We start from the raw sequence: 27,858 nt of genomic DNA, 5'->3' as shown, positions 1-27,858 counted from the left end.
TCAGCAGTCAACATTATTCGTACCTATATTTTACCTCCAAAATTTCATCTCACGGCTCCGACATATATGTTTGGTCCTGGAACATTTGAGACTGCATAATCTTCATCTCTCAGCATCGAAATGCAAAATTGAGTTGGAAAAACTGGATTGTCTCGGACACCACGTTTACAACGAAACCAATAGACCACAAAACAAACACCCTAGACCTAAGACGAAGAAACAATTATAATAATTTCTGGAAACATGTAATTGGTTAAGGGAGTATGTACCTAATATGCCTGAATTAACGATTCCTCTACCCGAATCCTAAGGAAGAACATGCGATTTATAATGGGACGTCGAATAACATATTGCTTTCGAGAATATTAAATCAGAGGTTGCTAAACATTTGATTTTACATAGGCTAGATTTGAATAAAGAACTTATACTTCAAACTGATGCTAGTGATATAGGAATGGGGTGTGTTTTGCATCAAGAGGGAGAAAATTTAGAAAAAAAAAAGTTATTTTATATGCGAGTGCTACTTTTACAAACACTGAGACACACTATCATATTAACGAAAAAGAATGCTTGAGCATTGTTTGGTATATTAAGCGCTTCAGGCATTATCTACAGGACAAACCGTTTTTACTTCATGCAGACAACAGATCTTTATTATGGCTGGATAAGAACAAAGAAGCAAAAACAAAATTCACTCGATGATCGCTGTACCTGGGAAAAACAATGAACTTCCTGCCCTGTTATTTCGGTATACACAAAAATTCCATGGTATTGATTACGACATGGAAGAAAGTCTTTGTATCCCTATGTATGAAAACCATTCTACATGTATTAATCAACTCACGACAAACCGTGGTCTACTACTTATGTTTCTAAATATCAAACTCCGCCGAATGATATTCTGCAACAAATTTCCAAGTTGAATTGAATTTTGAATTCTGGAGCAAGATCCTGCAGTGAGCAGAACTTTGCTCGTCATCCTATCATCGAAGACGATTTACTATGGAAAATTCATTCCTCCAATAATAAATTAGTTGTTTCCCCAGAATGTGTCAACGAGGTCATCTTTCACCATGATCTACCAGCAGCCGCACATCCATGAAGAGACGACACAGTCAGAGCGATGGACCAAAAGTACTATTAGAAGAACATGAAGAAAACTACGGGTGAATATATCGGGAAATGGCGGGTTTGTTCTTCGATCAAGACATACTCCTGCCAAACCATGGGAGGTAATTAGCGTTGATGTTTTAGGTCCCTATCCGACATCGAAGAAGGGTCATCAGTATATTTTGGCGGTGGAAGATGTCTTCACTCGTTGGGTTAAAACCAAAGCGTACAGGAACGTCGATGGAAAAGCAATTGCAAATATAGGACTGGATTTTGCCTTCGTCTCTAGAACCTACCAATTTTGAAAATAATTGCTTCGATTCAAACATAAGGGACAAAGATATCGCGACAGTCTAGAGTTCCACTATGTAGGCACTAAAGGTGATGTACACCTACGAGATTCTGAGAAATGATAAGTTTATATGCATCCATATCGATTATATTAGACCAGCATGTTTTGATAAGGATACAGCGAGTAGCGATTTTAAACTACCATCTCCTATGAAGAGGTCCCCCAGACGTCTGCCGACTAAGCAGAAACGCTAAATTGGATCTGTGTGGACAATATCTGATTGAATTTTCATTGTTTTCTTACCTAATAAATATAATCATAATGAATCTAAAGCGCATTTATTTGGTTAGAATATATAAATAACCTACAAGACATAAAATAGTTTCTTTATTGATTCAGAATGGCGAACGAGTATGCTGTTATGGCAATCGTGCTATTAAAACTAATCCAACCGCAATCTAGTGCAATAAGCGTTGTTCGTGGGTGCATAAGGTCTTCCTACGGCGAAATTCGATAAAATTTGTGCTATGCACAACAAAACAAGATCTCACAATTGGGAGTGCAAATTCTGCAATAGAAGTGAGGTTAAACGTTTGTCAGTTGGAGCTGCAGGTGGTTCGGCATCAGTTGGACGGACAGACTCCGTGCTAATTTCGACGACCGTCAATAACAGTATATTAAATAAGACAAATACCAATAATAGAGATGTGTGATTGACTTGCTTATGCATGAGAAAAGTAAGATTAAAATGACTCTTAACGATATTATGGTACACCAATGAGCTAAGCACGTGAGAATTGAAAGTTAGAGAGTTAGAATTGCGGCGGTTCAAAGTGATATTGATGATATGATGCAGCGTCCTCTTCTGTACTGGACCTCATCCACAAAGGTGGCCCTTTTCTATCAGAATGTACGGGAATTGCAAACAAATCTTAAAGATTTTTACCGCTGCATTGGAGTATGATGTGATTTCATCGGAAATGGGCTTGCCCCAGGAATTTTGGATTCTGGAATAAGAATACAAGTGAGAAATAACGTGGTGGATGTGTTTTAATTGCCATCAGAACTTAATATGAACCATCTCTTCTTCCAGTAGACACTACAACTGTGGAGCATATTTTGTTAGGATTAACCTAAAGCATAAGAACATCTTCTTTGGATGTCTCCATATACCACCAGCATGTGGCATTGATATATATATATATATATATATATATATATATATATATATATATATATATATATATATATATATATATATATATATATATATATATATATATATATATATATATATATATATATATATATTTTCACGTATTGATTCACGGATGGAAAAATGTGATGACACTATATTCCGGGATATCATCCTTTCGCTTGTTGAACTCCGACTAGAATCCTGCAGACGTTTCGCCAAAATCTCACTTTGCATCTTCAATGCTTGCGCTCCGAAGTGTTCGAAGTGGTTAGATTTGAACACGGGGAGTCTCCAGCTGCCAGTGCGAAGCATGACGTGTAGCATCAGCCTCATCAAAGTTTTTTATTATACCGAAACGGGGCAATTAAAGTTTCAAATGTACATTAAGGGAACAATTATAGGGAATGCAATTTATAAATGGCTCTGTTGCTGCGTCGGAACTTGATATTTCAGAGAAGTTGGTTTTTGCACATATACCCATAGTTAGGTATTATTTAATTGTATGTGGCCAACGGTATTCATTTTAATCGACTTATTAATATAGTTCAATAGAAGAAGGACCACAATATATACGGTCTCAATGTCAGGCACGCTTAAAAATAAAGCAGATATAAAATTGCAGAAGTTTACTAACAAATTTTAAATTTTTAATGTTAATTATTCTATAACATGTACAATTTTTTTGGGGCCAGAAAACTAATATTGATACTGCTTTTTGCAAAAATTATAGATAGTTTTATAATAATTACGGTCTTACATACAGGGTGCGCGACATATTTGAAAAAATCCAATCGGAAATCGCCATATTTGTCGTTCAAATCTTTATATCTCTTGTAGTATGAGGATGACTCAAGGTTAATCTTCATCGCCTGCATCACCACCAAAGCTCGACTGGAGTTCGCATCCCGAGGAGCATGTGACCCCCACGTCCATTACTAAACTTACTCCTGCCCTGATATTAGTCGCAGACTCCTTTCTAAGTTTTTTGATGGGAATGTTGAGTCTGCGTTCCGCGCTGTTATCTGTATTGCTCCGATCGATGATCAAACCGAAATTGTTTAAACCTGAGATGAAAGCAAATTATTTATTTGATATCCAGAAGAATGATGATTGATAAGTTTTTACTACAAGCTTACCTTGGATGCTAATGTTGGAGTAAACAATATCAATGGTCGTGCCCTGTATGTTTGGGATGGTCTTGAGGCGAATCCCATCTTCCGAATTTAAGATCGCGGAATTCTGGACAGTCACGTTTCCATCCGTGTTATTCTGGCTAATCGAAATCTATCCAAACCCAATAGAGAAACTCAAACCATCACCAGCCTCACAAACGAAGTCTTGCAAGATATAATTGGCCCCCTGATTAACAACGAGGCAATCGTCCTGGTTCTTCACTACCGAATTTTTAATGAGTACATTGGTGCCATTCGTCACCGACAATGTTTACTCCTTCCTGAAAAGCATCGGACTGGCGATGTAAGTCTACTATGTAAGCTTGCTCGAACTCACCCCATTAGCTTCAGACACGTCGACGGTGAAGTTTTCCAGCGCCACGTTGCTGGAATTAACGACGGATACGTAACGGAAGGGGCAGTTGAGGAGATTGATCCCGTTGAAGGTGGAGTTCTGTACGTCACTGATGAAGAGGAAATTGGGTTTTGCCAAACCCCTGTTCCCACCCTCACTGTCCCAATAAAATTTGCCTTGCCCATTGATCACGTGACCTGCCAAACCTTCGACCTTGAGCTGGTCGCCTTTGATTCTTACCACGGGTCCCGTCCCGTTCGACACATTGAAAACTATTTGACCCTGGAAAGTTAATGTTGTGCCGGTCTGTAGGTCTAGTTCTAGCGACTCTCCGCCAGGGACCGTGAGATCTTGAACTACGATGTCGGTGCAATTGGAAACTACGTCTTGTACTTGAGAGAACTGGGTTAGGGTGCAGTCAGCGGCCCTAGCTGGAGCTGCTGGCGATAGGACGAATACTAATAGTACTATTACGCGTGGTGTCAACATCTCGAAGGATAACATACGATTTGGGATGTTCCTCTTTTATAGGTGTGCAAAACACTCGAAACACACGAAACTCGAGAACAAGATAAGACGCCTGCGGCATCATATCCAAAAACACTTAAGTCCAGATCACTCTTCAACAGATATAGAAATATATGAAACACTGATATATTTTGTAATAAAGACACATGTTTGATGGCGGTTAATGAGCGACGTCAAAAATATTAATGAACTATTCGTATCTCGGTATTGAACCGTGCCTTATTAATGGCTGGCTTGCCTTGGTCACCCCATGGCTCTCATCTCGCTTAGTCTACTTGGACATTCCAAAATTATTTAAAAAATTTATCGGCTGTCAGAATCTTCTGTTTTAAGGATATCCTAAGTTCTGTATTATATGTAGTTCAGCGCTTTTCAGAACGCACTGTGTTGTGCAATAAAGTGCAACTAGAAAAAGAGATTATTTGGTTCCCAGCTAAGGCACAGAGAACGAGAAGACTTTTTATTTACTTTGAAATACAGTTCTACATATTGTGAAGAGCGAGTCGAACACGTAGAACACTGCTCTGTTTCAGCTCCTTCGCAGCAACGGGAATGGAACATTCAGGAGCGATTCGATCTTAAAAATTTAGTGCACTTAAAAGCCCTATTCTTGGATGATAATAGTATATTATGCAACAAGTACGGTAAACGGCATTTGACTCACGAATTTATTTGACACGAGCGAGTGTTTAATAAACGAATGACTTAAAAAGTTTACCGAACGTGTTGCATACTGTACTTTTTCTATGACCGTTAGTTTTTGGGTACATTTTTGCAAAACAACACGGATACAATCACTGACATGACCGTCAGAATTGACAAACGTCAAAATTCAAAGCTTGGGAAACATCTCCGAAAACATCCGATTGCTCCCACCCGTGCGGTAACATCTCGAAAATCTCCGAAATGACGTGGTAAAGTGACGCTTTCCGCACGCGAAATCGGTGTGTAATTAGATATCTTACAGATGGGAGTAGAAAAACAATATTACGTTTTAAAATTGTGTTCGTTCTGTTGTTTAGATGACATATCCAATAATACATCTCTCTCTGCCTAACGTACACAGAGACAACAATAGCAGAACCGATCGCAACTGATAACGATTTTGTTTTAATGGCACCAAATCTAGTAATCCGATAATCTGTTATTTTTAATTTGTTAAATTGTAATTACTTCGTGACGGTCGTAGAAAAAGTATAGTATGCAACACGTTTGGTAAACTCTTTATTAAATAAAATGGTGAGTCAAATGCCGTCTACCGTACTTGTTATTTCTTTTCAAGCACAGAAACGCAAACATTTTCGGAGAATGCTTGAAAAGACTTCTCCAAACCGGATGGATTATAAAAGTGAATTTTTGGAAAAATTTGGAGCTCAATGAAACCACATTTCTAATATCTATTTTATTTTAAAATTGTTTATTCCTTCAGCTAGTCGACACATTCCGCAATAGGTGTACGCCAATGCGCTTGATTTTCTGAAACACATACCACAAGATAAATATGTGAGAGAAAGTTAGTGGACTTGTGTGAAATAAATGTATCATTTCAGCAATCTCTTTATTTTAATCCTTCAGTAAAATAACAATATTTGTAATAGGAAGCTAACATTTCTTTCTAAATTTATTTAATTTTTCGACATCGTTCATTAATTAACAGCCACCAATTGCCATCAGACACGTGTCCTCCTGCCACAATCGGGTTTGAGTGTTTTGATATTTTTTTATTGAAGTAATAGCCATTTGCTGCGTATCTGAGTGTCCTAGAAATAAGTCTTTATGGATACGATAAGGCAGACCTCTTATCTCTATTCTTAAGTATTGATGGAGTGTTTTTGCCACCTATAAAAAGACGAACCTTCAAAACCGCAGGTTATCCACCATGATGTTGAAAACACGCGAAATAGTGCTATTAGTATTCATGCTATCACCAGCAGCTCCAGCTAGCGCTGCTGACTCCACCCTAACCGAATTATCTCAAGTACAAGATATAGTTTCCAACTGCACCGACATCGTAGTCCAAGATCTCACGGTCCCTGGCGGAGAGTCACTGGAACTAGACCTGCAGACCGGCACAACATTAACTTTCCAGGGTCAAATAGTCTTCAATGTGTCGAACTGAATCAAAGGCGACCAGCTCAAGGTCGAAGGTTTGGCTGGTCACGTGATCGACGGCCGAGGTAAATTTTATTTTGACGGCCAAGGTGGTGGTAGCCTTTCGGCGAAGCCCGAGTTCCTCTCCATTGCCGAGGTACAAAACTCCACCTTCAGCAGAATCAACATTCTCGACTGCCCCATCAGTTGCGTATCCGTTGTTAGCTCTAACGATGTGGTGCTGGACGAATTCACCGTCGACGCGTCTGCAGTAAGCGAGGTAAGTTCGCGCAGGCTTACATGGCAGTTTCAATATGACGAATTCTGCCAACGTTGTCATCAAAAATTCGATCTTCAAGAACCAGGGCGATTGCGTCGTTGTTAATCAGGGAGGAAATTACACCTTACAGGAGTTGGTCTGTGAGGCTGGTGAAGGTTTAAGCTTCTTGTTTGGATTCGGGAACATTTCGATCAGTCAGAATAACACGGGTGGAAACGTAACTGTCGAGAATTCCGCGATCTTAAACTCGAAAAGTGGGCTTCGTATCAAGAACATCCCAGGCATACAGGGCTCCATCACTAACATTGTTTACTCCAACATAACCCTCCAAGGTAAGTTTTGGTAAGAAAAAATGCTCTTATATAATTCATAGTAATCTTAATTTAACAGATTGAAACATGGTTAATAGAATCTACCATAAGTCACTGACATTGTTTATTGTTTATTTAACATATACAAAAATGAGTAGTAGATTGTCTCTTTTCGATCGAAAATGAAATAACTTATCAAAGGAAGAACCAAGTCCATTCCAGGCTCTCATTATTCTGGCCAACTGCAATACATACTTTGCTTTCGTCTCAGGTATAACCAATTTTGGCATCAACATCGAACGGAACAATGCGGATAACGGCGTGGAACCCGCAGATAATATCCCGATCAAAAAACTTAAAAGAAACTCTGTGACAAGTATTATGGCTGGAACAAGTTCGATAATGGATGTGAATGTCAAATGCTCCTCTGGATGCACGATTACGTGGAACTGGGATGGTGGTGTAGGCAATCATTGATAATCAGTTGTTGCTTCAAATACTTTTAATATGACCATGTTTTACGTGTTTTATAATACTTACATTGTTGCTCCACAAAATTTTTATTTTCTGTGACAATACTACACTATATTATACTACACTAGACTACACTACGAATACTAATTTTGTAAAGGTTATAGACAAATTCCATAAAGGCTTTAAAATTAATGACGAATGGTTTATCAAATACGGTTATAAACATTATAGAGCAGGGTTCTCCAAACAGTTTTTCTGCCCTTAACTATATCTCTAGAGACTCGTCTCAAAGTGCGCGATCTAAATAAATATCCGCTATGTTGTAATTCAATTACTATTGTATATTGATGCTGGGCGATTAGCGGTGCTATGCATTGGACTGTATGCAATTAAAAAGTCTAGCGATGCAACCGTGACAGAGAAAAGAGAACCCATAAACTTGTATGTATCTTTGGTATTCAGTTTTGCTGACCTTGATTTTATACGTATGAACATTATCGAACTGAGAGAAATAATTTCGTATAAATATACACTGAGAAAACCTAGAATACTAAACCGAGACACATAATTAAGCTTAATAAATTGGATACCTGAAAAACATTTTTTGAAAAATTAGTTATATTTACCATAACCTACAGTTTTAGCCATATATGCAAATTCTTTGTTTTTGTTATAAAACCATATTCATCGTAAAAATAATTGCAAGCGGTTGCTGGCAAGATGACCTATTATATACATACCATAATTTGGGAAACTGCAGTGAGAAAAAATAAAATATATTGATAAATTTTAGTCACGAGTTTATTTTGACTCGAACGAAGTGAATGATTAGTCAGCGAGTGACCGAAGAGATGTGTTGCATACTATATTATTTCTATAACCATTTGTTCTTGTTAGAAAAAATATATTTTTACTATTTATGTTGCGCATATATGCAATTGCTTTCTAATATCTGCTGTGGGAGCTAAGCTTTAATCAAAGTTCCAAATTAGTTTCGTTTACTAATTGTTGGCCATGAAATGCCACCGGCCACGTGTCCCCCTTCCATTATCGGATTCGAGTGTGTGATATATTTTTTGTTTAAGTAATAGCAAAATGTTGCGAGTATTATGAAATTAAGTTTTTTCGGCTATGATGCGGCAGACTTGTTATCTCATTCTTGAGTGTTGAATCGAGTGTTTTCGGTATTTATAAAAAGACGAAGATTCAAAACCGTAAGTCATTCACCACGATGTTGCCACCACCAGTGATAGAACTATTAGTATTCGTCCTATCGCCGGCAGTTATAGTCAGCGCTGCTGACTGCACCCTAACCCAATTCTCTCAAGTACAAGACGTAGTGGCAAACTGCACCGACATCGTAGTTCAAGATCTCACGGTCCCTGGTGGAGAGTCGCTGGAACTAGACCTGCAGACCGGCACGACATTAACTTTCCAGGGTCAAGTAGTGTTCAATGTGTCGAACTGGATGGGACCCTTGGTGAGAATCACAGGCGACCAGCTCACGGTCGGAGGTGTGGCAGGTCACGTATTCGACGGCCAGGGCCAACTTTATTGGGACGGTGCGGGCAGTAGTAGCGCATCGGCGAAGCCCAACTTCCTCACCATCACTGACGCACAGAACTCCACATTTAGCGGGATCAATCTCCTTAACTGCCCCATCAGTTGTGTGTCCGTCGTTAGCTGCAACGAAGTGGTACTGGACGACTTCACGGTCGATGTGTCTGAAGCTGGCGAGGTAAGTTCGCGCAGTCTTACTTGCCACAGAAACGCCAGACTCATATGTTTCAGGATGTCAATATTGTCGGGTTCAATATGACGAATTGCGTCAACGTAATCATAAAAAATTCGGTCTTCAAGAACCAGGGCGATTGCGTCGTGGTTAATGAGGGGGCTAATAACACATTTCAAGACTTGGTCTGTGAAGCTGATGACAGTTTGAGCTTCTCAGTTGGGTTCGCGAATATTTCGATCAGTGAGAACACGGAGGCAGACGTAACTGTCGAGGATTCTGTGATTTTAAACTCAGTCAATGGTATCCAAGTCAAGACCAGCCAGAATGATGGTCACGGGTCAACCACTAACATTTCTTACTCCAACATTACCGTCCAAGGTAAGCTTTTAGGTAGGGCACAACATCAGATCATCAACATTTTCACTCTTATATAACTAGTTATAAGAGTTAATAAAGGAGATCCTTTCTAATTATCAAGGGATGGAACCAACAGTCGAAGCTCATGTTCCCTACTCCAAATATTTCCTCTCCGAACCATCGATAACTTTATTCATAATTCATCTCTCATGATCGTCTCACTCTGATCTGTGTGATCTTATATCAATTCGAATAAATACTTTGCTTTTATTTCAGGTATAAACAATTTCGGCATCAGCATGGCACGGAATAATATGGGGCAGGGCGAAGAATCCATACACAACACCCTCATCAGAAACCCGTCAATGAAATCTGTTGTCGCTCGCATGGCTGGAACAAGCTCGATAATGGATTCGCAAATCATCTGCGAAAAAGCTGGATGCACGGTCACGTGGAACTGGGGTGATGGAGGCGATTGATTATAAAATTTGTTTTAAGTGTTTTATAATGCTTATGTTGTTTTACAACCTTTAATTGCTATGACAAATAATAGTGAAAGTTATATGCAAGAGGCTTCGCAAGGTGATAAATAAAACAGCTTTTAAAAGCAAAGACAGATTGTTTTATTGTCTACCAATAGGGGGTGGGTGATTCGGTTATATATTATCTTATATTATTATTATTATTATTATTATTATTATTATTACAAAGAATAAAGTGTAGAGGAGAACCTGTGCACATTGATAGTTAGTAGCATGAGAATCTTATACATATAATAAGTATTTAGTTATTTCTGTGAAACAATACACTGTCCAAGCGACGTTTAAATCCAGACAAGTTCGGAGCACGCACAACATCTGGGGGTAAACTGTTCCAATAATTGAAAGTCTTGTTACTTATAAAATGCAGGCGATGTGACCTGGATGACCACGTAGGCGTTCATCATTGCTTAAGATCACAAAGAGCATGTCAGATGGAAATTGGTACTGCGCAAACCTACACATTTTAACCAGCCGATGCTGACTTAATGTTGCAGACTAAGTATTTGAGTCTGTCATCGTAAGGTGTATGTCTAAGTTGAAATGGCCAGCGGCTCGTTGCACTCTTTCCAGAACATCACAGTGGCGCAATAGCCATGAGTTCCAGACTCGGGAAGCAAACTCCAGGATTACTAGGATTTTTAAAAGTCCTTCACATCTGTCACATCTAGGTCCATCTGAGAATCGACACTTGACACAAAGTTTCCATTGACATAATAATTCAAACCGGGATTTCTCTTGCCAACATGCAGCACAGAGCACTTTTGAGCATTCAGCGGCAACAGCCAAGTTGAACACCACTTGGAAATAGTATTCAAGTCTCTCTGCATTACGTACGCATTTGTTGAAGAATTTTCAAATAATTTAGTGTCATCAGCATAAGCGCTCACATGAGAATCAATGCTGGAGAGCAAATCCACGGTATACACTAAGAATAGCACTGGCCCCAGCACCGATCCCTGGGGAACACCACTAGGCACGTTTTGTGGCAGTGAAAAAGCGTTACCAATTCGAACTCTGAACGACCGTTGGCTTAAAAACGCCGCTATCCACTCTCGCAGTTTACCCCCCGGTCCGACCTTTTCAAGTTTGATTTGGTACTTTGTCGAAAGCTTTGCTGAAGTCGAGGTAGATAATATCCACCAGTCAAGAGATAATGTCCAGTGATTCAAGTATGTATTTGATATGACTGATCTGCCGGGAACAAAGCCGTGCTGCGATGTAGGTAAAATATGGCAAAATATGATCAAAAACGGTAACAGTTGATTTACTATAAGGCGTTCTAGAACTTTACATATAATAGGCTGATAGGCTTATCACCCTTTTTATAAATCGGTGTTGCATTTGCTGATAACCACTGGATCGAGAGCGTGGCAGAGTCCAAAGATTTTGTCAAAATAATATAAATAGGCTCTGCACGCGCATTTAAGATTTTAATGGAAATTCCATCAGGTCCGGGTGCAGAATATTCTTATAACTCAGACTTTTTTTCACGTCCTCTTGGTCAAATTAAATGTCTTCTAATAAATCTAGATTTATTTTTACCCTCATAGTGAGACGGTAGGTCAGCTGGTTCATCAGCAAAGACACTAGTAAAATATGAGGCAAATTCATTTCAAATGAAGTCCTGGTTATAGGAGACCTCTCTCCCGAGGTATCTCTAATAACAGGAAAAGATTTTCGAATACTGACTTCGCGTCTCTAATCTCCAAGGATAAACTATTAGAAACTCTTCTGTGCAAAACATAATCGGAAGCAGAGCCGGAGGCCTTAAATCTACGCTACAGAGCTCTCTTATGATTTATTTCATCGAACAGATGTCCAGTTAACCAAGGTTTTTCAGAATTGAACTTAAGAAAATGAGTGGATTATTGACGTAAAGTATTCATCATCAAATAGTATTGATCTACTGTGTGGCGGGAACATCAACTCTAAGTACTTTTTAAAAAACTTCTGGATTATTCCAGCATCTGTTTTTGCTGAGTCGAAGTTGCTGACGTTTCGCCAATCATCGTGTTGGCTTCTGCAAAGCTTGCCTGAAACTGGCTCGCATTTTACTCTGATATTGTTCGGGCATAAACACCGTCTCGGATGACTGTTGGCCATATTGGTGACAGGTAGAGACCCGAGTCGCGGTTAAGATTATTAGGTTGTTTATAGATTTCTATAGACTCTCGGATTTTTCGTTGGTAAAATTAAGTACAAAACTGGGAGTTTTCGCTGTAAGGGGTATAAGGAAGCTAAATATTGTGTTAGAGATTATGTTGGAGAACCAATGGTGTGACAATAAGTCGAAGGGGTAATCCTGGTTTGTGGATCTTTGGGAGTCCGTAGAGACGACGAATTTTAGAGTCATGGGGGATGACAGTTTTTTTCACGGAGTCTGATAGAGAAGAAGCCTTAATAACAGATTTAAGGTTGCGATCAATAAAAGACGTAGGATCTTTTTTATTTATTTAATTTATTAATCAAAATAATTCTCTCCCCCCCACCCCCCTTAGAGAATTACAGAATCATCATTGACGTCGTTAAACAGCTCTTGAGCGATGCTCTTTCGACGGTCCTTTTGTTTGCTACACGATTCATGCCCAAAACTCTCGAGCCAATAGAGATTTTTGAACACCATTGGCATTGCGAGTACTAAATAACTCAATGTAGGGTTGTTATGGTCTATACTGAGTGTCTGTGGCCATTTTTTAATCTAAAATGCCATGTCATTTATCCTATACTTGTCTTGGAAGTTAATTTGAATCGTTTGTACAGGGTGAGTCAAAATGAAAAATTTTAATTTTAGTGAAAAAATCAAATGAAAGATGCGCCATTATTAATTTCTTTAAAAGAAACGCTCACCTTTATTCATTACCTATATGCGGCAGCTTCTGCGTGATTTACTTTCCAGTTTCCCCACTCTTTAAACAGTAAAGACCAAAATCTGACTTTAAATTGACGCAAAAAATACGTCCCTGGCAAAAATTGAGGTAAAAAAGACGTCATTTAAACGACATCATTCGTTTGAGACACGAGTAGGTCAAACTCACGTTCTGTTGACGTCATACATAACATCATTTTCGTCATTTAGTGACTATTTAATGACGTCGTTTGGACGAGCCTCTGCTACCTGGGATGATACCTCATCAAGCTGCACACGTTTCAGATTCCCACGGTAATGTCCTTGATCTTCAAAGTTATGTTTCTAGTGTTGCTCGTCACTCAGCTATTTTGCCTAGCGTGGAATACCAATGAAATTGTCGTACAGGTATACCCGCCCCAACATCGTAAGAGAGTATTCGAGTTCATTACTCTCTCACATTTACGTTACGACTATGCGACCGGTAACGTTAACAAATTCACAAACTTTTATAGAGCCAGTTAGTCTCCGAAAAAATTTTTGTACCCCCAATGGTTCTTAAAGCCACGTGATACCAGCATATCCTATATTAGATTTGTTTAGTTGGTTTTTGACTAAACACATCAAAATGATTTCGATTTTTTATTTTGTGAAAGCCTTAGTTCAGAATCTTTTGCCCTTTCACTTTTCACATTTGCATTTGCATATGGCCGATATGGCCGGTTTTGGTTAGTTTCTTAGTCTTAGGCTTAGGTAAGGATCCATTTGGAAGGCATGAATTTTATGGTTATATGTTCGACTTTCTACTGAAGGTTTTGCTAGCCCCTCAATTCTTGGGTCACGTTATGCACTATACGACGAATTTCTCATTAATCAAAACTCGTTTATTCGAAAATAGAGCAACTAAATTTGTAACAAAGTTAATATTACTACACCACTGCAATATTGGTGCCATGGTGCCATACGCGAGGTAATAAAATGAATCATTCGAGAGCATTTAATAAAAAAAATCATATATCAAAAAGTACATCAATAGTATTCCAAAAACTGTTCACTCCTGTATCACGTCACATTCAAATCACAGCCGGTGTAAGCACCCAAGCTCACGCAGTGAGCTATCACTGTCCGCCAATAGGTATCGTAGCACAACAAATTAGGATTGCCGACGATGACGAGCAACGCCTTCGACCTCGATATCGCGACGTTCAGGCGCCGAGGGCTGGAAACGAAACCCAAACTGTGCTCCACGTCGCTCGCTACATAATCTCTAGACGACCTAACTGTAGACAATATAACGACGTCGAACTCCTGGCCTTGAAAGTCTTCCACGGTACCCACTTTCGGCAAGGTAAACTCCGCCTCCTTCAGCACCGACTTGATCTCTTTCACCTGCAACGGATAACATCGCTTTCAATCGGAAAACGTTGGGCTTACTCCGGCATGACCTGTTTGGTGTAAGGCGTGATGACGCCCAGCTGGGCGGGCTCGCAACCTAACCTATACAATTCATTGACGTAATAAAACACTTGGGCGACTTCGTGGGGGTTGTACCACGACGGAGAGTCTGCAGTTTGGTAATTCTCGCCGTCGACGCCGTGAAAGACCAACGCGGGCACCGCCTCGTCTTCCCTTTCGGGAAGGATCTCCCTTAAAGAAGCCAAAAGCTTCGCCTCGTCGCTATGTTTGTCGGAAACCGTGGGTATAAGCTCGCCGTGATAAAAAATCGAGCTGAACAGCTCCAAGATGACCTCCAGCGAGCGGTAATTGTACAGCAATTTGGTAACGAGCCTCGGGTCGTAACCCCCTGAGTCGGGAAACCCTTCGGCGTCCCTCGCGTAGGGAAACCTGTTTGTCAATCGCTCCAGGAAGGACTCGCCGAGTCCGCATTCCTCGGCGATTTTCGAGAGGACCACCGGTCCTAATTGCATCGGATCACCTTCACACAGAGACACCGAATAGTACCGTCGACCAAAACGATCCAGACTAACACCAAGCTTTCGATTTTGCCACGTCCAAAAGCGGTAAAATTTCAGCATTGGAGTGAAAGTACAGGTCCAAAATGTCGCCTCACCTGCCAAAATCACCTGTCCGTTCCATTTGTCCAGAAACGAGAGCGGTATCATCACTTCCGGTTCGGCCGCTTGCCCCGCCTCGTCGACGACGATGTGAGTGAAGTGTCCCCGGGGAAAACCCATCGCGTATAGGGCGCCGGCCGACGAGCACGTAGACACGGTGATCTTGTGTCTACCGAGCACCGCCCTGCTGCAATCTGAAGTACGCGACGGTCGGCCAATTGTTTTGCGACGCGTTAAATAGGGATTCCGTGACGTCGCACCTCTCGAGGATAGAGGCGTTCCCACTAATTTACTTTTCCTCGGATTTCCGAGTTAGTGGGAACGATCGGTAGATGGTGACGTCACTTTTCCCGCATTCGTACCGCAAATCATGCCGTTCTCCATCACGTTATTGACGTCGGCGGTGCCCTCTTTCGCGTAACTGGCCGTGGCGCAATAAGGTACGAGTCTGGCAGGTATGCTGTCCCCTGTGGCGTAATTGACAGAGACCAGGCGGACCAAGTTACCCGGTTTGAGGATTCCGGAATCGATCAGCCTCAGCGCTATCAGATCGGCGGCGCTGTTGGACGGAGCCGTGACCAAGAGTCTCGCCTCCGGAACGAACCTTATCAACTGGAGGATCGACTCTATCACGGTAACGGTTTTTCCGGTACCGGGGGGGCCAAATATGATGTACGGCAGAGGCCGGGCGACACCTTTGAGGATATTGATCACCGCGTCTTTTTGCTTGGAGTTAAGGTGCGGATTGAACCTGCAGAGGGCACGCATGCCAATCCTGATCGTTGTATACATTAATTTGTTTCGATTTTGACGAAAAATAAAAATTTATTGAGCTGTCCTTACTGACTCATGACGTTATATTAGTGATACAGCCTAAGTCTAGATAAGAAAGTTTACTCTACGTTCTTTTAAGATTTGGATCGTCAAAAATATCCAGCTGGGAAGAAATAGAAATTAAAAACCATAAACAGGCAGGAATTCAATAAGAGATCCTTTTACTAAACAGAACCTTGAATTCTAACCTCAAACAGATATCGGTATCTCGGTAATAAGTCTGAACAATGAAAAACTAGCAACAATATTTTTTCCCATTAAACGACGGTAAAAACTACCAAAACAAGCAAAATTATAACCCAAATTGTTCCTACAGTTTTTGAAGTTTTCTAAATGGAATTATTTTCTTAGAAATAATTAATAATTTCCAGAAACTTACAAATAGCTTACAACGCATCACATACCATTCTAATTTTGGAAGATCGCAACCATCATTACCCTCTTCCTCCTCACCCAACGAGTTCTGCAACCTTTTCTGTCTGTTTTCTTCGGCCACTATTTGGTAGAGTTCCTTCGGACCCAACCTCCGGACACTCTGCACTACTCTCGAGTACCTTTTATAAGCAAACCGCACTTGGAAGTCCTTTTCGACGACTTTCGAGGGGAAAAGCCACTCCTTGCCCAAATTTCTTGCTACCAAGAACACTGCATGGTGTTGCCTTCTATAGGCCGATCGTCCGGGAACAACCCTTACCGAATAATCTTCACCGTTGTAGCTTTCGTGAAATAGGGCGGAGAATTTTAAATAAACGTGTCGCGCTCCCACCTTGAACACGTTACCCTCGTAGTCTTCTTTGGACTGTCGTAAAGGGTCGCTTGCTATAATTCTATCCCCCAAAACTATGGAGGGCCGTTTTTCCGACAAATTTTCGATTTCGAGCATCAAATACTCGCCGTTCCTTATAAAACAGGCCAAGTCTCGGTCGTAGTTGCGTATGCAAATCAAATTTTCGATCTCGTCCAAATGCAGGAGGCCGTGGAACTTGTCCTCGTAGTTAATTGGGGTTAGGTCGCTGAATAGAGATCGCTTAGTCGCTTTCAGTTCCTCGACGAGGCCAATTTTGTCGTGTAGATCGCGACATCTAACGACCAGGTCGAGCAATTTTTTGGACACCGGGTAATCTGGTACTCTGACTGCTTTAAACCTAACGGTACTGTTTCGTTGGCCCCGAATAAATTGATTATTGGAATTGTAGTTATTTCTAAAGTTTTGAGATCTGTTTTGATAGTAGCCGTTGTCTAAGGTCTTATCAGGCTCCACATTTATTTCTACCCATTTACTAACCTGAAAATCCTTAAAATAAATGACCAAAAATTCATTGGATTTGCCCATATTGCGCGCCTTGCACTCGCATTCCAACTCGTAGGATTCCCGCGGTAAAATATCGACATCTGGGGGAAATCCGCTCAAAATTTTGCATTGTCCCTTTGCATTACTAAACTCGCCACCGATCAAGGTCAATGTCAAGGTCGCGTTATTTATTAATCTAACCTTAAATCGTTCAGAAACGTTTAACCTAGAAAAATTTAAACTAACGTCGTCGATCTCGATATCGGGATGGGTTTTTTCGATTTTCCACGAGTCCGAATCGATTTTATCTAACCTCTTACTCACATACTCCGGTATTAATTTTGAAGCTCGCCATATGCATTCGTCTTGAGCGCTCTCGATTACTTCAGCGACCACCTTGTCCCCGACAACAGGGACGTAACCGCACGATAACGAATCTCGATTGAAAAATATACGCCTTGTTAAGATACCTGAACTCGTCGTAGGATCCCAAGATGTGACTGTAGCTTTTTCCATATGAGCCCGCACTGGTGAAATTCTGTTAACCTCTAAAATATTTCCGCTCAAGTCGATCGCGAGCTCGTTCACTTCGTGTTTGACGTCGAGCTCGAGCCAGTCGCCCGTGACGGGCAAGAAATCTATCGAAATTTTGTTTAGATCGATTTTGACATCACCTGGAGATAAATAAAGAAGTCGTTCCTCTCGTTTGTCAACTTTGCACACTATTATACGCGTGCCCCACGTCGATTCTTTCGCCTGGGCCACATTCCAGTCGTCGCAGTTTAAGCTAACATTGTATATACATATTTTTTGGTCCTCCACTATCATTTGATAGGTGACTTCCGAACCTACAGAGTATTCGACTTTGTTTGGATCAAATTCATACACGTCGTCGATAATGTACTTGTCTTCGTTTCGGCCCGTGATTTTACCAATTCTTGTGGATAACGCGTATTCGTCTCGGCTCCCGGAAACATCGTTAATGGGGCCTTCAGATGGGGCCTCCCAAGTTTTTTCATTTTCTACAATTTCGCGGCATTGTTCTAAAGATAAATTCAGTTCTGACGATCGCCTAAAAAATGACAACACATAACTTAACATGTTAAACACAAAATCATTAACGAATAAGTTATTTAATAAAAATATTTATGTTTCTAGAGGTTAATTCATTTGCATTCATTGAAAAGATTTCTGTAATATCGGCAAAATATCTAAGGGTTTGCAGTAACTGGTAAGTTTTGCGCAAGTGTGTATAGATGGCGCTAGCAGCGAGAACCGTTGTTAAAATTTAAAAATTGACTAATCCATTTATTTATATATACTAAATAAATAGTAACAAGGCCGGACCTCAGGTTTTTATGTCTAATATCATGGACGCCTCATATACGATAAATATATAAAACGCCATTGTAAAACTGTTATGTTGGCAACGGAAATTTCGTTAGTAATAAATTATCAATGTTAATCTGTAACGTTTCTTGAAAATACGTTAGACAACGAGTTGTTTCGGACGTTTCGAACACCTTTCTGTGGACGATGAACAATTTGCAAAGTTTGATCGCCGAGCCTTGCTCGGACGGGTGAGTTTCAGATATTTTATTCATTGTTTTCGCATTTTTTCATTTTTTTTTCTGATACGTCAGTCACAGCAATTTTTGACATTTGGTTGACATCATTTAAAAGTTTACCTTTTTCGGCACTCGTATTTAGAATTAACGCTAGTTATGGCAACTTTTAAACAACATCGAAAATCGCAGCCTCCATTTAAAACACCGAACGGTTAATACGGTTAATTTTGGAGAACTTCTGTCGCAATCGATAGCTGTTACACGGCATTTTTGTTTTATTTGTACGGTATTGTCTGCATTACAAAAATTAAGAATTTTACCCATTTGCTTTTTAAATTCAAATTTCGAATTATAGTTACATAGCTTTAGAAGTGTAGGCCAGATGGCGTGGCGGTCGCGCGATCCGTGCCGTTGTTCTATGGAATAGTGGTGATTACGCGAATATAATTTGCAGAATTATCAAGGACGAGATAATTGATAACGATATCCTGCTATTTTCGCAATACGAGAGCTTGTCGGATCCGAATGAGGAACTGCAGATTCTTCAGCAGTTTGAAGACAATCCCAGTACCATCGTATATCACGACAACCCGCTGGAACTACCATCAGATCATGGTTCGTTTCCGACAACGCCGACCCCAGCCAACTTGTTGGTCCGATCCGATCCGACGGGATCGAAATCAAACAAAAGCAGTGGCGGCTCGCATTTGGCGAACGGCAAACCTTCTAAAGTCTTCGAATGCGGAATTTGTGGGTATATCGCCCAAGATGTGGGAGCCCTTTCCTTTTAAATAATTCCTTACAGGTGGCAAACAATTCGGGCATCAATACACCCTGATGAGGCACTTGCCTACCCACACGGATGAGCGCAAATTCCATTGTCTCACCTGCGGAAAATGTAAGTGTTGGGAAAAATAATTGACGTATTTTTATATTGCGCACTCTGTATCATATCTAATCGTTTTGTTTATCGGGTTTTCGTGTTTATTTACGTCGCATGTAAATGGCCATTGTTTCAGCGCTTATTTATTCCAACAATGTATCTATAATAATTATAGTAATACATAATAATAGGTATAGTCCCACTAACCAAAACAGTTTTCACTGCTCCTCCAAAATCTCCCCAACTTTGCAGATATTTAGTAATTTCAATAAGGAGAATTATTTCCTTTATGGCTTTTTATTTTTTTTATTAATAAGTTTAGATAAAAATTTTATCACATATTATCTTTTTAAATTGACATTTAAAAAAAAATGTCTAAAATATTATTTTGGGAAATTTCAAAGTGATTTAGACGATGAGAAGATTATAAGTTTGCGTAATTATTTTAATAATAAAATTATTTTAAAATATAATTTTTATAAATTATGTTTTAAATAGTAAACGAAAACTAAATAAAATTACTAAAAAATAACTTAGGAAGATTTTTCATCAACAGCTGTTATTTTCTAAGTGTTTTCCTATTGTTATTCATTTTGAGGGACATCTACCAATACAAAATTCTGCGAAAAGAACAGTATTACCAGCTTTACCTAAGCTAAGCTTTACCTCTCCACGTTTCCATCCTAGTAAAATTGGGCATTACATTAAAGGATTCTTTATGATTTTGAGTAACAATTTTGAAGGTATTTATACCTAAGTTTTGAGCCTCCTTCGAAAATCTTCACCGAATGCACATAACATCACTTTTTCCGTTAACAAGCGCGTGGTTTTTAGCCTTCCGACAGATGTGCACCTTATCCCAGCACCGGGCCATTCACTCATCCGCCCGCCCTTATGTCTGCGAAATATGCCACAAAAACTTCAACAGGGTGTCAACCCTGATTTCGCATCGCAAAACTCACACCGGCCAGAAACCTCACCGATGCCATCTGTGCAACAAGTCGTTCCACCAAAAGGGTAAAAAAGGGCTTCGACACCTTTTCCGTGCACATATAAACCATATCCTGCGTAACTCAGGTAACCTCCGCAATCACATCTTCACTCATACCAACGAGCGACCTTACAAGTGCGACGTATGTTCGAAGGGGTTCAACCAAATGTCGAATTTGATGTGTCACAAGTTCAAGGTATCCCGCAATCCCACCTTTCGCGCTACTCTGTTTAAATATGCGCGGGGTTTTTCTGTTAGGTCCACCACCAGGATAACGTCATACCCAAATACGAGTGCAAGGTCTGCGGCGAGGAGTTCTCCAAACGTATCAACCTGAGACACCACGAACAACGTCAGCACGGGCTGACTCCACTGCCTTCCAGTGGAAGTTCTGCCTTCAAGTACGCCGCTTTTGGTTCCTTGTTCTGTCATTACTTTTCCATCGTACTGTCCCTAACATCGAGCTGGCAGGGTTGGTTGGCTCCTTTTGCACAAGTTAAGTTAATGAGGTACTAAATAAAGTTTTAGTTGCTATCGAGTTTAGCTCTGGATGTGAGAAAAGGTCGAGGTCGTTTATATTTTCCAAAAAATTTCTCGATAAAAGTGGTTCCTGCGTGAGGAATGGTAAAAAACTGTAACCAAGAGGACATGGAATTACAAATGCGCGGACTCTATGTTAGGGACAGTAATAAAGAACCACCTCCCAATCGATCATTTTTCCCTTCCCACCAAGTCAATCCCATACTATTTTCGTGGATCCGATCCAAACGGAAGCCATGCGTCGCGCGCTGGAATCTAATCGGACACCATTCGCGTTGTTGCGACCGTTATCGGGTATTCCGGTACTGGTCCGGGTCCTTCCGGCTGGCGACAAGCAAATGCTGGTGCCGGCGACCGAAGAGGACCTCGAAGAGTACGGTCAGATATCGGTAACGCCCAAAGTCGAGGCCGACCAAGAGGACCAAGGTGGTGGGTGCCCGATCAATTTGAATTGGTTCACGTGTCTCGTTAACTCTAGGTACCGGTACAGTGGTTCAAATTAAGTTGCCGGTCGTGGCCACGGTTATACAAAAGGGTGAGACTGATTTTCTTACTGGGGTGCCGGGCTCGATGCCACACGACTCCCTTAATTCAGTTAAGATTTTGAACGAGGACGCTGGCAGTAGCGAGTTACCTGGTAAGAGTTACCAGGTAATGACACTGCCAATAGTGTACGTTCTTTATTTTAGTGTGCGAACCGGTCAATCCTTGCGGGAACGTCAACATTGAAAACGCCGATTTTATATTTCTAGATTCTGTTACTTGTTAACTTAGTTATATTTTGTCCATTGTTCATCCCAGTTTGCTTAATAAAGCGTTCAATATCAATTTTTGTTAATCAAACATCCACAATATTAAAAATGTATTTATTCCTTAAGCTACATGTTATGAGTATGTCATTGCGGTTTCAACAAGGTTTCTGTGGTTTGGATGCCTTCACCTCCAGCAACTTCGTCGAAATTGCGAAACGTTATCACAGTTCAAATGCGTCACTGGGTCAGCGATTGTCCGCCCCATTTTGTTCCACCGTCACCAACTCCATAGCCTTTTCGATGGTGTGGTAGTCTGCCCTCCCGTTTACTTGGGCCGTCTTCTTAATATCTTTCGGTAAGAGGAAACGAACCACCGGACTGACGAGGTGTCTTTCCACCGGCGGGTCGTCTTTGTTCGTGAGGTAACTGATAACGAGCCCCACCACGATCCCCACGATGGCTCCCGTCATGGTGTACCAGTAGAACGAGATTCGAAACAGCACAAAGATTGGTTCGTGTACCGGAAGTGACGCACTATTCACGGCGACGGTCGCGTTGGTGTAAAAATCGCATTGGTCTATTGTCATCGGCTTTTTGTCGTACCCCAGTCCTCCTTGTAACGCGTGGTACCTCTGCCCGGCGATTATCACTCCCATGAACACCATGCTCGTCAGCGCGCCCCAGAAAGCACCTTTGGAGTTCGCCCTAGGAAATAGTACCCCTAACGAGAACAACGCCAGAAGTGGACCGTGAGCTACGCTGCCCAAGGCAATAGCCAGGCCGAATAGTCCTCCCAAATGTTGCACCACGAACACCAAGAGCGTGGTGGTGACCCCGACCGTCACCACGATCAACTTGAGGATGTGGCCTGCGGTACTGCGGTTGTGGTGGTTCTCGAGCCACGTTTTGAGGAAGTCCTCGTAGATCGTTCCGGCTAGCGAGTTCAAGTTGGCTGACATCGTGCTCAGGGCGGCGCTAAATATCCCGGCGATAAAAAGACCAGACAGGCCTGGAATGTGACTCGCTACGTTCATGACGTAGTACGGTACCAGCTGGTCTTTCTTGTCGATTTGGTGGGTGATGATGGGGTCGCAGTGGGAGTACATCACGGCCATGATAAGACCGAGTGTGACGCATATAAGTTTCATGACCGACATGCCGAACGCGTAGTAAAACACCGCGCGTACCGACTCTTTGTAAGTGGCTACGGCGAGGAACTTTTGGGTGCAGCCTTGGTTTATGGAGGTGTGCGCAACCCAGTGGACGGTGAGACCGATTATTATCGCCCAAAAGGTTTCTCGTTTGGTCGGGTCCGGATCGAAACTGCAACGGACGTGTTCCATGATATATCAAAATGGTGAATTCGCAATGGTACTTACTCGAAAATGTGCAAGCGACTACTCTCCAACGACGCGTTCCATAGTGGCTCGAAGCCACCGATAGCGACGAGCCCGAGGATGAACACCACTATAAGCGAGCCTACCGTTATGGTAAACTGGATAGCATCTGTCCATACCACGGCTTTCAAACCTCCGATGGTAGTGTAGAATATACATACACCGCATATTACCGGGGTCGTTATGAAGACGCTCACTCCAGTGACTGTAGGATACTGATTGTTAGAGGTTGACCATATGGTGCATCACCGTTAATTTTACCCGCTTCAAATGCCAACGAGGGGATGTATACCACCATAGGTAAGTAGACGAACACCGACAGGGCAAAGAGGCCAGAGGCGCACTTTCTCACCCTGTCGTCGAATCTAAGGCCCAAATACTCGTAAGTGCTGGTGATCGGCAGATCGAAGAATACGGGGAGGAAGACGTAGACCGTGATGAAAGATAAAACCGCCATGGAGACGATCCCGAGGACGTAGGCGGCGCCGAACATGTAGACGTCCGCCGGTATAGCCATAAGAGTGAGACCTGAGGTGTGGCTGCAAGCAGAAGCTTAACTTCCGGTATCGATTGCGGAAGACGAAAGACGCACCTCGCCACCAAAGATATGGCGATCGGTATAACTTTCATCTCTTTGCCGCCCATCAGGTACTCTTTCGAAGTGGACTGCTTCTTTCCGCAGAATCCGAAGTAGATTCCTATGAGGGCACTCACGACCAGCATCGCGGTGAAGAGGATGTAGTCGTACCACGAGAAGACGTGCTTGCTGAGAAACATCTCGCCTGCCGTTTGGTTGACGGTGCCGGCTACGCTGGACAAGGTCGTCGCCGCCATCACTTCCTGAGAAGTAGTTCTCGGGATGTTGTGATCCATCTGAAAGCGGTGACATTGGAAGTGTATTACGCCATATTCGAGCGGTAACCCGCAGGGGGATCTGGTGTTCACTATGAAGGAATTCCGAGAAGAATTCGAAGGAATTCCAGATGAATTAGAAGTAGTTAAAGAAATTATAAACACCTAGCGCTCTGTTTTGTCCATAATAATAATTGGATCTAACCAAAAGCTGTGATCAACTTCGAATGGATCTTTATTTACTTACCTTCTTCCGTAAACTAACGAAAACCGAACACCTGCGACCTCGACCATAAACTTATCGCGCCGCACTAACGAAAAATCCGAAATTTCGAAAATATGTATCAGACGAGCGAAGATTCCTATATTTGCAGACGGATCATGGGTGCTTTGTGACGTTTTTCTTTCCATATCAGATTTAATGTGTTTGACTACTCGCGCAAACAGACGCGATTCGTCTTTTTTATCTAAATTTCAAACAATCGTATCAATTCTTTCCGCGGCGCCATTTTCCTGAAACCGGCGAATACCGGTGGCTTACGCAGTCGGTCAGGGTTCACAAACAGGAAAATTTTCCGCTACGCGAAGTCGTCGATCTCGGCCGCGTGACTCGAGGGAAAAGGCAAACACCACGGCTTATAAAAATAAACGATTTATTCGAGGAATTAAAAATACTGCTTCGGTTTGTCGTTGTCGTCGCTCGTCATCGACACGTCCTCGGCGATCTTCTTGACCGGCTCGTATTTGTACTCCCATGCGGGCCGCTCTCCCGCCTGCTCCTTTCCCGATTTCGGTAGCAGGAAGTGGATGACCGGGCTCACGAGGCACTTGTCCACGGGATGCGCATCCTCCTCTTCCACGATGTAGCTGATGATTACCCCCAAGACGATCGTTATTGCCATTCCCAAGAAAGTGTACCAGTAAAACGTTAAGCGGAAGAGGAAGAAAGGCTTGGCGTCTGACGTGAGGTCGTAGGTCAGTCTGGAAGAAACACATTAGTAATACTGCATCATTATCTGAGTGGAGCACCTACGTGGAATTGAGTATGAGATCCGACCCCAAAGTGGAGTTGCAACCGCTGACCGACACCGGAAGCTGCTGCGGGTCGTTGTAGCCCATAAAAGTCGAGATTTCGGTGCCGGTGATGATGGTGATGACCGCCATCAGGCTGACGAAAGATCCCCAAAACGCTCCCTTAGGGTGAAAGTTTAGGGTAACGACTCCGTTTGACGTGTTCAATGACAAATCTTACCTTGCCGTTGGATTTCGGAAACAAAGCACCCAAAACGAACATTCCGAATAGCGGTCCATGCGTGACACTCATTAGGGTGATGGCGACGCTGAAGAGTCCCCCCATATACTGTATCAAAAACACCATCGAGGTGCTCACGATTCCGGTCACCACCACAATCAGTTTCAAGATGTAACTGGTCGCTTGGTCGCTTTTTTTGCCCATGAAAGATTTGAGGAAGTCCTCGTAGATGATGCTGGCTAGAGCGTTCAGCGCGGACGACATAGTGCTCAAAGCGGCGCTGAAGATTCCGGCGATGAAGAGACCGGATAGGCCAGGTATATGGCCTGCCACGTCGAGTACATAGTACGGGAGAAGTTGGTCCTTCTTATCGATTACGCCGCTCGCCAACGGGTCGCACTTTGAGTATCTGGTGAATATCAGCAGTCCGGTGAACACGCATATAATCTTCACCACGATCATGCCGCCGCAGTACATGAACACCGTCCTTACGGACTCTTTGAAAGTGGCCACCGCTAAGAACTTTTGCGTGTAGTCTTGATCGGTCGCCGTGTACGACGCCCAATGGATCGTCAACCCTACGACGATCGTCCAGAAGGTGTCCCTTTTGGTAGGGTCGAGGTCGAATCTGCGAGCGTGGAAATTAGTAACCGCATGAGCGGCCAAACTGAGCAGGACTTACTTGAAAATGTCCAACCGACCGTTGTCCAAGGAGGTTTGCCAAACCTCGGAGAATCCGCCCGCGGATTTCACCCCCAAGATGGCTACCGTCACCATGGTGCCCGCCGTGGCGACGAATTGGATCGCGTCGGTCCATACGACCGCTTTCAAACCCCCGAGGCTGGTGTAGAAGATGCAGACTCCGCATACGATCGGAGTCAACACGTGGACCCCAATCCCCGTAACTGAAATGGGAGGATATTTTGCTTACGAGGAATTGTTGAAAAGATCTCATGTGTCCCAAGTACTTATGATATACAGGGTGTCTTCCAACAGCTGATTCCGTTGTTCAAACTAAGATCCTGGTGACACCTCAAGAAGGTCTTAAAATTCATATGTAAAAATATAAGGCTTCAGATATGGTTATGGTGTGCCTATACTTTTCGTAGTTTCAAGAAAATTTTTTGCGTTAAGTTGCGCAAGCAATATACAGGGGATTCTAGCTTTTAGTATAGAGCCTCCTCCGGTAAATCCTGTGTGTTTATCATTAGACCTCATGCCTGGAAATCTTACCATTCTTATCCAAAAATAAGCGGTTCTTGTATGGTATATTTAGTATTTAAGACGCTCTGAGGGAAGTAGTAGTAGTAGCTTTTATATTAATAAGAAACTTTAAAATAAAAGTAACTTAAATTCAGACACCAGTATTTAAACATAAACTTCAAGGTCATCTGAAGACCAACTTCCTTTTTCTTTTTTGGAAGCATACCCGCTGAATTGTTCCACGATATTTATTAGAAATAAAATAATAAATTTTGCTAGAATTTTTTTTTATTTGCATCGTTTCAAAAAAGACCAATTAAAAAAAAACTGCTTCAAATAATCAGTTGAATTGGAAGGGAAAATGTTGCACCTTTCATTTCCGGTTATTCTTTATTGTTTTTCAGAACTAGTAGATTCTCGAGAATGATCACAAGCTTTGATTTTGAAAAAAAAAAACGAAAAAGTTTAAACCCTCGAATTTCTTAATAGAACAAATATTCGACTTTAAGGTAAGTTTATTTGAAACTTTTTTGAAGGATAAACAGGAGTCTAAACTAAAATCTGAGAGATCGGTCAAGTAATGGTAATTCGTGACGTCATTACTGCTGGGACACTCCTCAAATTTCAGAGAAATACGATTCCGTCGCTACAACTAAGGAGGTGTAATTTTTACTGCTTTTAAATTTAAACATTTTTCAAATTTAAAGAGAAATATCCCGTAATTGTTGGTTTTTTACCGACAAGCGGAAAGATCCGAGCCGCGATTCCAACAAAACACGAAAAAAATTATAAATAATTTGTTGTGGAACGCAAAGTGCAACATAAATCCCAAACCGCGAGATTTTAATATCACATTAAAAACGTGGAAACGTAACTTCTGAGTGGTAAACAACGCGCAATGTTTAATACAACGTTCGACAGAAAATCTTC

The 27,858-nt window shown here is 41.7% G+C and overlaps 6 protein-coding genes across 12 annotated transcripts in view; 3 read left to right on the top strand and 3 right to left on the bottom strand.

Annotated features, from left to right (window-relative positions):
* Nucleotides 1–6,534: 6,534 nt before the first annotated feature.
* On the top strand, nucleotides 6,535–7,814 carry LOC132707735 (polygalacturonase-like). The gene is made up of 4 exons (XM_060679664.1): nucleotides 6,535–6,724; nucleotides 6,782–7,026; nucleotides 7,106–7,358; nucleotides 7,609–7,814. The coding sequence occupies exons 1-4, from the start codon at nucleotides 6,535–6,537 to the stop codon at nucleotides 7,812–7,814; spliced, it is 894 nt and encodes a 297-aa protein (XP_060535647.1).
* Nucleotides 7,815–9,042: 1,228 nt separating this feature from the next.
* Nucleotides 9,043–10,422, top strand: LOC132707734 (polygalacturonase-like). Its single transcript, XM_060679663.1, has 3 exons — nucleotides 9,043–9,549; nucleotides 9,603–9,924; nucleotides 10,180–10,422. The coding sequence occupies exons 1-3, from the start codon at nucleotides 9,043–9,045 to the stop codon at nucleotides 10,380–10,382; spliced, it is 1,032 nt and encodes a 343-aa protein (XP_060535646.1). The 3' UTR covers nucleotides 10,383–10,422.
* A 3,820-nt stretch (nucleotides 10,423–14,242) lies between these two features.
* LOC132707548 (probable RNA helicase armi) lies at nucleotides 14,243–18,665 on the bottom strand. Of its 4 annotated transcripts, none has more exons than XM_060679445.1 (6): nucleotides 18,395–18,644; nucleotides 16,604–18,338; nucleotides 15,728–16,116; nucleotides 15,362–15,559; nucleotides 14,736–15,226; nucleotides 14,243–14,679 (listed from the first exon to the last, which is right to left on the bottom strand). In XM_060679445.1, exons 1-6 carry the CDS (start codon nucleotides 18,507–18,509, stop codon nucleotides 14,353–14,355), a joined length of 3,255 nt encoding a protein of 1,084 aa, XP_060535428.1. In that variant the 5' UTR covers nucleotides 18,510–18,644; the 3' UTR covers nucleotides 14,243–14,352. The 4 variants fall into 4 exon arrangements, with proteins under 4 accessions (XP_060535428.1, XP_060535426.1, XP_060535430.1 ...); XM_060679447.1 differs by lacking the exon at nucleotides 18,395–18,644 and having other exon boundaries at nucleotides 14,244–14,679; nucleotides 16,604–17,716; nucleotides 17,815–17,946; XM_060679443.1 differs by having other exon boundaries at nucleotides 16,604–18,665.
* Nucleotides 18,666–18,848: 183 nt separating this feature from the next.
* Nucleotides 18,849–22,292, top strand: LOC132707399 (zinc finger protein 852-like). 3 transcript variants are annotated; one of them, XM_060679245.1, is made up of 8 exons: nucleotides 18,849–19,070; nucleotides 19,513–19,808; nucleotides 19,864–19,956; nucleotides 20,776–21,128; nucleotides 21,191–21,333; nucleotides 21,666–21,898; nucleotides 21,951–22,109; nucleotides 22,162–22,292. In XM_060679245.1, exons 1-8 carry the CDS (start codon nucleotides 19,027–19,029, stop codon nucleotides 22,239–22,241), a joined length of 1,401 nt encoding a protein of 466 aa, XP_060535228.1. In that variant the 5' UTR covers nucleotides 18,849–19,026; the 3' UTR covers nucleotides 22,242–22,292. The 3 variants fall into 3 exon arrangements, with proteins under 3 accessions (XP_060535228.1, XP_060535229.1, XP_060535227.1); XM_060679246.1 differs by having other exon boundaries at nucleotides 20,776–20,958; nucleotides 21,019–21,128; nucleotides 21,951–22,281; XM_060679244.1 differs by having other exon boundaries at nucleotides 21,951–22,281.
* A 57-nt stretch (nucleotides 22,293–22,349) lies between these two features.
* On the bottom strand, nucleotides 22,350–24,790 carry LOC132707331 (sodium-coupled monocarboxylate transporter 2-like). Its single transcript, XM_060679138.1, has 5 exons — nucleotides 24,721–24,790; nucleotides 24,214–24,494; nucleotides 23,883–24,160; nucleotides 23,604–23,826; nucleotides 22,350–23,547 (listed from the first exon to the last, which is right to left on the bottom strand). Exons 2-5 carry the CDS (start codon nucleotides 24,492–24,494, stop codon nucleotides 22,470–22,472), a joined length of 1,860 nt encoding a protein of 619 aa, XP_060535121.1. The 5' UTR covers nucleotides 24,721–24,790; the 3' UTR covers nucleotides 22,350–22,469.
* Nucleotides 24,791–25,109: 319 nt separating this feature from the next.
* Nucleotides 25,110–27,858, bottom strand: part of LOC132707538 (sodium-coupled monocarboxylate transporter 2-like) — a 10,182-nt gene continuing 7,433 nt past the window's right edge. For both annotated transcript variants that reach the window (XM_060679432.1, XM_060679431.1), the window contains exons 5-8: nucleotides 26,408–26,630; nucleotides 25,726–26,353; nucleotides 25,507–25,667; nucleotides 25,110–25,454 (exon numbers count right to left, since the gene is read on the bottom strand). In XM_060679432.1, coding sequence (XP_060535415.1) covers nucleotides 25,139–25,454; nucleotides 25,507–25,667; nucleotides 25,726–26,353; nucleotides 26,408–26,630 — 1,328 coding nt within the window. In that variant the 3' untranslated portion in view covers nucleotides 25,110–25,138. The remainder of the gene's footprint in view (nucleotides 25,455–25,506; nucleotides 25,668–25,725; nucleotides 26,354–26,407; nucleotides 26,631–27,858) is intronic.

This window comes from Cylas formicarius, unplaced genomic scaffold (genome assembly GCF_029955315.1).
Source record: "Cylas formicarius isolate icCylForm1 unplaced genomic scaffold, icCylForm1.1 PGA_scaffold_9__14_contigs__length_23061073, whole genome shotgun sequence".
NCBI lineage: Eukaryota > Metazoa > Arthropoda > Insecta > Coleoptera > Brentidae > Cylas > Cylas formicarius.
The sequence above is the reverse complement of the archived record's forward strand: the minus strand, read 5'-3'. Positions and strand labels throughout refer to the sequence as shown.